This window comes from Fundulus heteroclitus, chromosome 5 (genome assembly GCF_011125445.2).
Source record: "Fundulus heteroclitus isolate FHET01 chromosome 5, MU-UCD_Fhet_4.1, whole genome shotgun sequence".
NCBI classification, from domain to species: Eukaryota; Metazoa; Chordata; class Actinopteri; order Cyprinodontiformes; family Fundulidae; genus Fundulus; species Fundulus heteroclitus.
Window position 1 is genome coordinate 34272314 of NC_046365.1, and position 13485 is coordinate 34285798.

General features: G+C 40.6%; 1 protein-coding gene across 2 annotated transcripts in view; it reads left to right on the plus strand.

Moving 5' to 3' along the window:
• The window catches only part of cacna1hb (calcium channel, voltage-dependent, T type, alpha 1H subunit b), a 115297-nt gene that overhangs the window by 99093 nt on the left and 2719 nt on the right, over window positions 1–13485 (plus strand). For both annotated transcript variants that reach the window (XM_036137457.1, XM_021322227.2), the window contains 6 exons: window positions 54–124; window positions 4506–4584; window positions 4882–5003; window positions 6783–7088; window positions 7176–7326; window positions 10804–11360. In XM_036137457.1, the coding sequence (XP_035993350.1) occupies window positions 54–124; window positions 4506–4584; window positions 4882–5003; window positions 6783–7088; window positions 7176–7326; window positions 10804–11360 (1286 nt within the window). The remainder of the gene's footprint in view (window positions 1–53; window positions 125–4505; window positions 4585–4881; window positions 5004–6782; window positions 7089–7175; window positions 7327–10803; window positions 11361–13485) is intronic.

Here is a 13485-nt window from a genome sequence, read left to right on the forward strand (position 1 = left end):
CAGAAACACACACACCGTGATGTGCCAGCGCTGACATGTTGTGATTGTTTTAGTGCTGAAGCTGCTGAAGATGGCCACAGGGATGAGGGCTCTGCTGGACACAGTGATGCAAGCCCTGCCTCAGGTAAGAAGCAGGCCTGGTGCTGTGGCATTAAAAAGCAGCCTTTTCAACTGCTCGCCTGGTGTCCAGGACTGATGAAAGGCAGGCTGCTTGTTTATTATGCTGGTTTACGCGTCAGCTTGCCAGTGACCGCTGTCTGCACGGTTAACAAACAGCCCTGATTCCTCCAACGTTGAACCTGCAAAAAACCAACGAAGCGCCGCGCAACAGCAGCAATTAGCCCGAGGCAATTTAGCTACAGGGTGATTGCGGAGTCTTGATCCATGTTGCATTTAAATCTCCAGCTTGATTATGTTTACACAGCACACGGATTTATTGCTGCTTTGTTTTGCTGCCAGGTACCCGAGAAGAGATAAAAGTATGAGCCCGGCCTGAAAGCCTCTTATTACAAAAGACAAAGCTTTTACGCTTTTTAACAGCAGGATGAAAAACACAGTCAAGTTAGAGCAATACTAAAAGGTCCAAATAGATTTATGTGTTTAACTTGAATATATGTAGAAAAGAATCAGAGGAGCGTTTTTTAAAAACTTGTTTATTTAATCGTTATATTTATTAATGCATTAAAACATTTATTAAGTCTAGTTTTTATAACGTCTTTATTCATTATAATTTTTATTAATTCAGTATTATTATTTTTTAATTATTTAATTATTACTTTTCTCAGAATGAAATCTATTTGATTTCATTCTATTTTGAACCCTTTGTTTTTTGTTTTTTTATTGTATTCACTTATTACTTAATAAGTTTACTTGTGACACCCTCAAGCAGTAAAAAATAAATATGTCTATGTAACATTAGAAATAAATTCAAAACCCCCAAATGAATGTCCCGAGTTTTGAAGAACCGTTGCACTTAAAAGTTTGTGAACCCCTGAGAACTTTGTTATAAATCTGCTTAAATAACTTTTAGAAAGACCCTAAATTAAGGCAATAGGTACTGCAAAACAATTTTTACAAAAGTTTTTATTCACTGTACTGATCCAATATTACATGCCTATGGGTATTAAAAGTACATCTCAAAAAATTAGAAAGTTTTTGTCACTCATTTCAGAAAGCGCAACTCATATTTTATGGAGTTTGATTATACAAAGAGTGAAATGTCGCCAGGTTTTTCTTCTTTTTTTGTACTTTTGATGATTATGGCTTAATAATCAGATAACGAAAACCCAAAATTCAGTTGCTGAGAGAGTTAGGATATTTTAACAAAGTTTATTGCAGATTCATAGAAAGTTGAGTGGAAGGAAGAAGTGTGTTGATAGGATTGTGAAGCAAAATCCGTTGAGGAATTTAGACTGAGGCTGGGGTCAGCCTATAAAGAGTCACTATGCACAGACACATTATAAACAGGGGCTATTTTCACTTTCTGAAATGAGTAGCATAAACAATCATACCTTTTCCACAATACTTTCTATTATGCAAGCAATGTATTTCTTTTTACAAGCACAATATTTCTGAATTAAATGAACAGATTTTAAGCGTCTTGACGAAAGAATCCCAGTCTCGAGTCCTCTGCAGTTTCTAGCAGGTTTTCTCCGATTGTTTTGTACTTATTTCCATCCATCTTTACTGTCAACCTTCAAGCTTTTAAACGCCACCTTATCAAACCACAGACCAGCAGCAGCTTTCTCCCTGGAAGCAGTGCTACAGGACGACAGGAAAACGGCATTTAGTTATTTATAAGTTTGGGTTTCAGGAACATTGCAGATTTTCTATACCCTATGATCACCTCATTGATTAAACATCTTTGTTTAACTTCACCTTCAGTCTATCTGCTGATCCCCAAAATTCACAGATATGTGATAACAGATCATTTTACAAATCAATTATAAAGTGGAAAAATTAACTGTGATAAGCTGCCTTTTTGCTACAAGCTCAGAATACGTTATGTATGCCGATGAGTCAGATGAATACAAATCTTCATTCACTACTTTACATAATCATGTGCCCCGGTGGACGAACTGTGATTTTCAGGGCAGGCCATTTCTAATAATTTCCATTGTGTTGAGGTTGAGACTTTTCTCTCCTGAAAGACTGGCCCAAACCATACTAAAATAATGATCAACATCAAATGTTGTCAGACTTTGCTCATCAACATAACAGGAAAAAAAAAGAAGTACACCCTAGCTGCTTCCACGGCTTTTAAGAGTAAAAGTAGCAGTGGATGCTGCTGATATACTTGATTTTCTGTTCATCAGCAAGCATGTCCTCCTCTGTTAAAGCAGGAGCACGGTTAGTTTGCTCCTCTGGAGTATAGAGCTGCGGGTTGAAACAATACCAAGGCTGACAGACATAATCAACGACCTTAGAGAAGCAGTTGCTGCTGCGACAGGTTATAAGGCCACTTCCACACTTTTTGAAGTCCGTTTTTGTTCAGTGAGACAGATCATTCACCAGTGAAAACATTTATGGTTACCACTCTTTCCAGCAATTTCACTCCCAAGGTCAGACCGAGCAATGATCAGAGAAATTATAAAAAAAAATCTCAGACAATACAGGCATCTGTGAGCATGTTGGACGTTTAAGTTTCTGGGGTCAATTGGAAGAAGATTGAACAAGTTTGCCAATAAGCAGCACGATTTAGGTTTGCAAATACTTAACTTTGAACAGAGGAGACCAAAGTGGAGATGTTTGACCAGAAAGCCCAGAAACATCTTCATACTAACTTGCAAACAGGGGGATGGGAGGGCAGTGATACAGGCTCGTTCAGCTATTTGGCAGCCAATAAATTGAGAATGAGCTCTTCCGTAAACCAAAGCATTCTATAGTTTAAAGGTAGAGTCAATGATTTTGACAGCAATGTAGGTAATAAACGGCCAACGGCATCTTACCTGCTCTTCCGCTCCTTTGGGGAATCGCGTGAAAGAATCTCCCCAATACAATCGGGTCTTATTTCTTTCTTCTGATGCCTTCCTCTTCTTCTAATGAACGTGTAGGAAGGTTTGTGTCTGGCAACTCTCAGACATTTTCAAGTGAGCAGTGGAGCTACAATGAACGGCTGAAACTGAAGCTAACTGGATACATAAATACTAGAAGTGTGCATGCACAGCAAGAGGAAACGAGCATATGCAGGGACTTTGGTGTTAGGTGAGCACTTCAAAAATGACTGGCATGTGGTACAATCAATAGATTAGGTGATCCCACCCAGAACTGGAAGCCGTATTAAAGATCGTCCACTATACCTTTAATATGAGGCCATTTACAACTGAGGCTTGATCTAAACTAGGCCATTCAGCAGGGCGAGTATCTTATAGAAATCTATACCAGATTGTGTGAAAGGGGAAAAGAATCAAGTTTCTGCAATGTCTGAGTCAAAGTCCAGACCTCAGGCTGATAAAATGTGGCAGTGAGCTGTGCAGAAACAAGTGTCTGCTAACCTCAAATGAACTGAAGCAATGGCCAAATTTCCTCCAGACAATCTGAGAGACGTGTTCTAAAGTAAGAAAGAAAATGACTGCTGAGACATTTTCGCTGCTAAAGACTCGACCACTGTTTGGAAGTTTTTTTCCACGACCGGATTGGATCTACTTGTGTTGGTAGGGAAACCCTTTAGGCCAGATCTGAGCCCGTATGGTAAATGTTGTTTAATGTAGGAGAATCGACCCCTTATAAATCCTGACATGTGAATAAAACGTTAAAAAGGAAACATCTAGTGGACATTTAGATGTGTTTTAGACGTGGCCGTGCTGCTGTCCTGCAACACGGTGACCAATAACAAACAAAATGAAGCTTTTGTAGGTTTTTCTCCCAAATCAGACGAGCACTCATGAAGCTTTCTTGCCCGTAGATACAGGAGTCGTCCACGCTGGTATTCCAGCCCATCAGCGGGGCTCACTGGTGCATGTCACTTTATCCATGATCCCTTCCTGCCTGCCCACGCTCACAGGTTTCTTTGAAGTAGCTTATTGCTGCGAGGGATCAGTCCCGGCTCTTTGCTGTGGTGTCCAGAAGCCCCCCCCCCCCCCCCCCCTCCACCTCCTGCGCTTCGTCAGTCGGGTCTTCCATCATCGTATTAAACATCTCCACGCCTCCACCGATGAGTGGATTGTGTTCGAATTAGAATAAACAAGCAGCTTTGAAGTTCATCAGGGCTGGATCCAGGCTCGTTACAGTGCAATAATGTTTTCTTGAACTGAAATCTGATTCTGCTCCAGGTGTTTTTTTTAAAGGCTGCTGTTAGTTTTTAAAGAAGTACTAGACGTCAGCTTGAGTAAGACTTAGCGGTCTCTGCGTTTGCGCTTTATTTCTATATTTGTTTGCATGTTTGCGTCTCTCTCTCTCTCTCTCTCTCTCTCTCTCTCTCTCTTCATGTTTGCTGTTCATGTCTCACTTTCTGTGTATCATATGCCTTATATATCTGTGTGTGCGTGTTGTGTGTCCGTCTATAGGTGGGGAATCTGGGTCTGCTCTTCATGTTGCTGTTCTTCATCTATGCAGCTCTGGGAGTTGAGCTCTTTGGAAAACTGGGTTAGTGTGTGTGTGTGTGTGTGTGTGTGTGTGTGTGTGTGTGTGTGTGTGTGTGTGTGTGTGTGTGTGTGTGTGTGTGCATATAAAACCGGTGTTGAATCGGTAATGAGAGTGTGCCTCAGCTGACACTGGTGTGATTTCTGTGGATTGCATAACAAGAACAAATTTTTGTTGACTTGCAAACGTTAATTATGACAATCAGAGCTCTAATCTACAAACAACTCATTTTCTTCCACCCTCCCCTTTCTCTGCTTTCCCACATTTATCGCCTCTAATGCTCTTTTTGTCCTCTTCTAGAGTGTTCAGACGACAACCCGTGCGAGGGTCTCAGTCGCCACGCCACCTTCGACAACTTTGGCATGGCTTTCCTCACGCTCTTCAGGGTGTCCACCGGAGACAACTGGAATGGGATTATGAAGGTTAGGTCTGTTTTTTTTTTTCCCCCTCTGAGAACTTGGGATGAAAGCCAGAGTGCATGTTCGTGACCGTGCGCGTCTCTGAAAGCGAAGCAGGCGGTGCATTAAGCAGAGAGCACATCACTGTTTTCATGACAGAATAGGAGCTGCTGACATTAGAGCGTGGATAACTCCTCTGTGACAGACTCACACACGGATCACGGTCAGTTCAACATCTCCCCCTGTTGGTAGCAGCTGGAAGCACATTGATGTGCTTTAATACGTTCCTCTTTATCCGTTGAACTGGTGCATCTCAATAAATGAGCATGTCTTTTATTTTAGTAAGTTCACTTCATGCTTTCCACCAGCTCTGCCCACACTGCCAAAGGTAACAATCGGCTTTAATGACGACGGTATTCCTGTGCCTCATTGGCTAAAAGACTCTCATGACCTTCTGGAGACCTCATGGAGGATCTAAGGAGTATTGTCAAGAAGAACACATGAGAACCAGAACAAAGCGTGCAGATGAGCTGTCTATTAAAGCAACCTGCACTCCAAAAAGGGAACTAAAAGTAAGTAAAACTTTCTTGAAATGAGTGTCCTTGATTTGAGCAGGTAAATAAGATTATCAGCCAATGGAATGAGTATTTTGACCCCTAAAATAAAAATAATTAGATATACTACACTTGAAATAAGATGATGGAGATGATTTGTTCCTATTTTAAGTGCTAAAATTTTATTCGATTGACACACCATTTAAAGTTGCTTGGTTAAAACAAGGATAAATTCCTTCATTTCAAGAAAAGTTTACTTACTTTTAGTTTCCCTTTTGCAGTGGGTGTCCACTAACCTGACCCTAGCCAAATGAATTTCGCTCCGCCTAGCTCCACTCATCCATCTGGAACAGATCCATAGGAATGGCGTTTCAGAAGGCTGGGCCTTATCAAAGATCCTTGCATATGATTGGATAAGCCACTTGTCTGTCATCTTTATCGACGTGCTATTTCAACCACTCACACCGAAGCTAACCCGTGACGCTGATGAGAGCGAAGCAGGAAAAAATAAAACAGAACAGCCGACAAATCCGGTCGGGAGAACGGCGAAAACATGGTTTCCACCAACAAAAGCCTTCAGAGCCGTTCTCTGATGTTCTTTTAATGAAACAATATTAGGTAGATTGGACAACACGGAAGAAATAGCAGCATCAATGTTAACGCTTGCTTCCTCGATGCGAGCCGCCATTGTTGTCTGAATCAAAACAGTCTTACGGTCTCTTCTCCTCTACGTCACATCTATGAAACTCCAGCCCTGCGTCCTGATTGGCTGGACAATAAAATTGGTTGGAGAAATCACTCTCTATGGGAGATGTCCCAGATGGATGCGAGTGAAGCTAGGCGGAGCTAAGCGGAATGAAATTCATTTGGCTCGTCAGGTTAGGTTTCCACGGCCCCTCAGCAAAACCAAAGTCTGATCACCTCCACGCCACGCTGCACTGATGCAGTAATTTATGCAAAAGGAGCCCTGAACAAGTATCAAGGACCTTTACTGTACAGTACATAGACATAGTTTAAATTAGGTTGACGTTTCTGTATTAAAAATCAATTTTTTTGGTCTTATGTGATATTCTAACATTATAAGAAACTGAACAGGAATGAATTCTTGATATACATCATTGTGTAATGCGTCTTAGCAGCGTACCGAGCTTCCCATTTTGAAAACTAAAACAAATCACCACCTGAACGACAACTTCATTTATCGCGATAATTAATTATCCTTTCTAACTTCCTCTCCATCTTGGCTCAGGACACGCTGCGGGACTGCCGCCCAAACGATCGCCACTGCCTCAGCTACCTGCCGCTGATCTCCCCCGTCTACTTCGTCACCTTCGTCCTCACGGCGCAGTTCGTGCTCGTCAACGTGGTCGTCGCCGTGCTGATGAAGCACCTGGAGGACAGCAACAAGGAGGCGCAGCTGGAGGAGATGGAGGAGAGGGAGGAGCGGAAGGAGATGGAGGAGAGGAGAGAGAGGGAGAAGGAGGAGGCGGCCCGGCGTCTCAGCTGCGCGTCGGTGGGCGGAGACCTGGAGATGAGCGCGGACACACCTGTCCAGGTAACGTCCGCGTGTCCTCGGATGTAGCCGGCGAAGGAGGTTGAGGATGGCAGTAACGGTGACGGAGGCGTTGATCTGATCGGGCAGGTGCAGGTGGAGGATGAGGAGTGTTCCCATGGAAACCTGCAGAGGATGGGACGCATGCTGTCTCTCCCCAGCGACAACTACGTCCCGCCTCTCAGACGCTCCTCTTACGCTCCCATTAGCCAGGAGGCCGTCCCCGGCTACAGCTACTCAGGTAATTTGGCTTTTTTTTTTAGCAGAAATAGAGATTGAGAAGCAGCTTTTAGAGGCCTGTAACCACAAAATGGACTTCTGTGACGATTATTGCTTCCATAAATAGCTTAGCCGACAGTTGAGATGTGACGCTTTGGAAAAAGGCGACACTGTTATTGCGTCCCTAGGCAGGTTGTTAAAGATTCACGACAAATTAGTTGAAGCAGATTTAGCGCACATTATCCAATTGTGTTTAAATTGATATTTTGTGAATCAAACCAAAAATAATATCATTAAAATGCTCATTTAGATGTTTTGTGTGTGTTAATTTCCCAGTGAGTAATAGAATCCAAGTTCCAGTCAGAAATGTACTTACCCTCCTCATCAGAATGAATGTCATATCAATGTAGGGTTTTACAGATTCATTTAAAGGGTCTTTTCTCAATATGGAATGATTATAAAACAAAGTGTTTAGTGTTTTTTATGACTACCAGTCATATTTTCCTTGGACTTCCTGAATCAGTTGTCAACACACACAACTCACTGCTTTTTCACACTTTGTCCATCTTTCTATAATAGCTCTAAATACACTTGGTTGGAGTCCCAAAGCCTCAGAAAAGGCTTTATATGAATTTCTTTATACAAATTATTTATACGCTTGATACATATATCTGATAGACGTCAATTATGTTGACTTTGTTTCTAATTTGTCTGAATTTCTTTGTATCGGGTCATTAAGTATTGCTTTTTGTAATCATTTAATCTACTTCATGTTGCCAGGCAGTTCCAGTTTAAGCATTGCCTTGATTCTACACATCTACACACATGAAAATATGACATAAGAACAATTAAACATGCAACACAGTAAAACCAATTAAAACAAACAAGGTCAAACTAAGTTCCACTGGTGTGAAAGCTAAAGAATAAAAAGGGGTTTTAAGATGAGTTTTAATTCTTGGCAGTGGAGGAGACAAATGTAAAAAATATAATAAATAAATAAATGATTACTTAAATATTCCATTAAAATTAAACTGGTTACATCCATTGTTTACTAAATACTTTATAAATTGAAGTTGACACTGCTGTGCCCCTTAATATCTGCTTGACAGCTATGTTATCAATATTTTCATTCCAATTATGAAAATAATATTTGAAGCTGAAATTAGAATTAAATGTTCTTAAAAATAAATAAAATTAAAGTTAAACTTGTAGCTAATTCTTGATATCATACAGAGCTTAGGAGCATGCTGTAAATACCACCACAAGTCAGCTATGCTGTTTGTTAAATGATCAATTAAGATGATAATGATATCTCAAAGCATAAAGACACAAAACAATTAATTTATCCAATAAATACCTGCAAAATCCTCATTTCATCTTGCATAACTACCAAAATGACTACAAATGACAGCATACCAAGTCCTAGGAGCCGGCTGCTCGGTCAGCTCAAACTGGTTTTATAGCTCATTTACCACCTCAAATGTCCTTCACCATATTCTATGCTGCTTGTATCAGAGAAAAGCCACAAAAAATTAAAAGTGCGCAACCAATACTTGCTTTTCAGTGAGATGTGTTGTATAATCATTTCAACCTGAAAAATCATTACCGCCCTTAAAAGCCCAAAATCAATATTTTTATGAATATACTAAACTGAGATTAAAATATCAAAACTTTAAAATATGTTCTACCAATTAGCTAAAAAAATTGGTAAACAATGCAACAATTATAGATGCTGGGACATTGCTCCAGTGGTTATCATCTTGTAAAAAAAAAAGAAAAATCCTAACTATGGAAATCCACAGCCTCTGTGCTGCCAGAGAGAGCCTTCAAGGACATTGCAGTACGAGTGTTTATATATGTTAATGTAAAACAGGGAGGTCAACCACAGTAAAAATGTGCACACACAAGCACTGAGAACGTTCAACCTTGACTACTCCAGAGGCACAAAGTCCACTTTACTGTGTGATGTTCCCAGATGTGATTAGTAGGCTTGGTGGCTCAGAAGGTTAAGTGTGATATCAATAAGAGGATCATTGGTCCACTTCCAACTTGGTTCTTGTTTTTAAACTGATGATCCCATTGAAATATGAGCTAGATGTAAATGTCCACTTAATATCTCTAAACGAAGTAGCTGTTATGAAAAACCCTTTTTACTGTCAAACCATTATTTTTAGTGTATCTTTTTTTGCTTTTTTGCTCTTTGGACCATCTGTGGTTCTCTGATCGATTCAAATCAACGTATTCTGAGCTTGTAGCATAGTTTAAATCTTTAAACTACAGAGACACTTGTGATTTGCACACATAAAAAAACTTTTTTTAATTAAAATTTTTGAATATAAATCATGTTTCTGTGCGCTTGGTTTGGGCCCAGAGCACAGTCAATGTTATGCATGAACACACATTCAACCTGGATCTTGGCTCAAATGAGCACCTTCATGAGCATTTTAATAATTAGCTAAGCTGTTTTTTTTTTTTTTACTTGAAGACTTTAAACCATGCATGTCCTTTTTAGGACAATCTAGCTACTTTGTGGAGAAAGGAGTCCCTCATATTTCCCTATGAGGATAAGATGGAGTCCGAGTCGTCAGCTGTTACACAACTAATCCTTGATCTTGATTCTTATTTTCTGACTTTTCATTTCCAGAATTCAAGTGACACCAAAGTATTACAACAAACGTCTTAAAAATTTGTGCTTTTTATATAGCTGTGATTAGAAAAATAGTCTGAATGTCTGTTGAAATTAAGTGTTTTTCTGCTGTCTAGCAACAATAGCAGAAAAATGTACATCAGATGGGAAATTTGTGCCTTGCAAAAGTTTTCATACCTATTGAACTTTTCCACATTTTGCCACATTAATATCATATATTTAAGGATGTTTTATTGGGATTTTAACTGATCAAAACTGCTTTTTTTGAGTCAATGTTGTGTGGATCCATCTTTTTTTGTGCACTTCCAGCTGCAAGTCTTTCAGGGCGTGTCTCTTCCAGCTTTGCACATCTTGAGATTGATTTTTTTCCCCCCATTTTCTTTGCAAAATAGTTTAACTCAGTCTGATTGGACAGAGAGCTCACATGAGCAAGTTTCAAGATTGAAAAGGAGTGGCTTCTGAGGGAAACTGGTTGGTTTTATTTAAGGGTATCGGAGTAAATAAAGGGATGCCACACTGAAAACCAGCTGGACCCCATCTTTGACCCATTGAACGCTGGAGATGGGCACCAGTCCACCTGCAACCCAGTACGGCTAAGCGTGTTAGTCTATCACGTAAAATCCCAGCAAAATTCATATACTTCAATTTAACAAAATCTGAAAAAATGAAAAGGGTGCAAATACTTTTATGGGGCACTGTAAAGTAGCAATGAGTTTAAAGAATGAATTGAAGAAAGATTCCACTTTTAATTCATGTTAAATAAGTTTTAATTATGAAAGTACTGATTTCATTGTAGCGAAATCCTGTATCCTAATCTGTTTTTATGTCCAATCACTGGATAATTGCGCACAGGCTCCATGTCCTCTCTGGGTTCCAGCGGAGGCAGCTCTCTGCTGCAGGTTCCAGGAGCTCTGCCTGCAATGAGCCACGCTTCGCTGGGGTCCGGACGCAGCACCAGGCCAATAATCTGGCTCAGCGCCTCTCCGGCCACCGACAGGCGCCCAGTACACAGACTGACTCCAGCCGACAGCATGGACGGATACAGGCTCAGCTCGGCTCATCGGACAAACAGGCACAGACTGAGCTCAGCTCATAGCATAGACGGGTACAGATTCAGTCCGACGCATCGGATAAACAGACACAGACTCAGCTCCACTCACAGCATGGACGGATACAGGCTGAACCCGGATCCGAACACAGACAGTCCGAAGCTGCTGTCCAGCCACAGTATAGACAGATATCCGTCCGTCAGGCTGAGTCCTACAGATGCTGAGAGCAGACGCGCCTGCTGGCTCAGTCCTGAGGAGAGTCTGGACAGAAACAAGCTCAGTCCCACCTACGTTCCAGAGAGTTCGGTCCTGAAGAGACCCGCATCCTTCCGCTCTGCAGGCAGACAGTTAAGGAGACAGGTGCGTCATTTTCCGCTTTTATCTCCCATTAAATTCACATTTCAGTTGTTCACTGATGCACAGAAACTTTTAAATTTCATTTGCATTTAAATTACACTAACAATATTATAATCTCACTTAATTTAAAGCCTGGATTAAAGCAGATTATGCTGCATGTTTGAAATGGTGGTGAGTCTGGTTATGTAAGTTTGTACTAAAGAAAATAAATCCATTAAAAAACACAACCTCAGCTTTAAGCTGTGCTTAGAATAAAATGTTCTTGGTAACAAAGGCTTTCCCATTTCTGAAGAGATTTCAGCGGGACTCTTGCTCTTGTCCCTTGCTAACTGTTAAAATGTTTGAGCTGAATCTATCAAATGATGTGCAAACAGAACAGACATGAGAAAAGTGGCAGATTGTATAATTTCCATCCGCTGCGAGTTCAGCCTGCCACGAAGGGCTCGAACGCAGCGTTGCATTTTGACTCAGACTGAAGATCCATTGTTTCCCTCGCCCTGCTTGTTTTTAAATATTTCTCTGCTGAAACACACCAGGTTCAAAGGAATGGATTACTACAACAGCTTGTCATGAAGGCCTCGGGAGGCTTGTTAATCACACATTAATTTAAATATTCAGCTCTGAAATATGAAAACATCTTCAACATGCAGGGAGATGCACCCCGGGGACCCCAGCGTTTGAAAATACCAGAACATGACTTTGTCTCAGATAGCTGCTACAAAACAAACTGGCAACCTTTTATACATGCATTCAGGCAGACATTTAAGGAGAGAAAATCGACTCAATATATCTGTGCATATTTCCCCACAGACTGCTAAGTGAAATTGGTGTTTGTGTAAACTTTGCTGTGAGGCAGCTGGGCATCTTTTTTTGTCATTTAGAAATGTACGTGTAGATGTAGTTTCAAAGTGATCCATCCGCTGTGGACACTTGTATTTTGATACCAAGAATATGGCAGACTCAGGGTCTCTACTTTGCATCCGAGCCATTGAGAGGTGCACAAAGCAGCGACAAATTTTCTGCTTTAAATGCCTCATTATGCAGCACCATGTAAGTTCTGACCCAAGTATAAGCTTAATTTGAGATATTTTAAATGATTTTTCCTGAAAAACCCACCTATGTAACTTGATAGGGTCGGATCCTTCACTGAATGGGTCATGTGACCTAGCGCGCCGCTCATTCTAGTTTATGGCAGTCTGAGCTGGTAACAGCAAAACAAAACAGATATGACACTTAGCTGATCAGACATATTTTTGGTTCTGATGTGGGATTTCATCTAGAAGTCAATGTGGCCTTGTCTTTACAAGTAACATGATGACTTCTCAATCTGCTGGTCTGTGATCAGATTTCACAACACCGATCGACACTGTTTAGTTTTGTTTTTGTTTGACAGTGCCGGAGGCCTTCAGGGGCGCTAAACCTGGAAGTTACAGGTCTAGCGCCCCTAGTGGCTAAATGTTACACAGTGTCACTTTAACATCTTTTCAAGGCCACGAGCATCTTTTCAAGGGAGCTCGAGCTCTTTAGCAACAATCACACACTTGTAGCTAACCGACACACACGTATCATATGTTATATGAGACTCCTCCACAAAAGTATCTACCAAATATATAATAGCATCCCATATTTTCAGTTTCAAAAATTGTGCCAAAACTGTGCCAAAATGGCATAAAAACAATAGGGGTCCGCCTGGATTTTTATTTTTTCTTCAATCTAAACATGTATAACTTCCCAATTGCTTGTTGTGTGAAGACCAAACTGGCTACAGATCGTGTTTGTTTCCTTCTTTACAGCAAAAGTAAGAAGTTTGTATGTAAATATCTGCCTTTTTTAGGCGAAATTTATTTTTTAGGTATTTAAATCTCATTTACTCAGGCCCAGAAAATTTTACTGTCAAATTTTCACATCCACATCATCCTCCAGGACCTCTATGTTAGTTGATAACAAGATTAGCAGTTTAGGCATCATACAAGCTGAGAAATGCTTTATAAAGTATGAGTATGCATGTTTTGGAAAATAGAGATAAAGGTCCTTGGTGGCTCCTTTTGAAGGTTTTTCTGGCACCTCCCATGAGGAGCAGACTAAGGGATAAACAGAGAACTTACTCGAGGAACTACTGTATGTATCA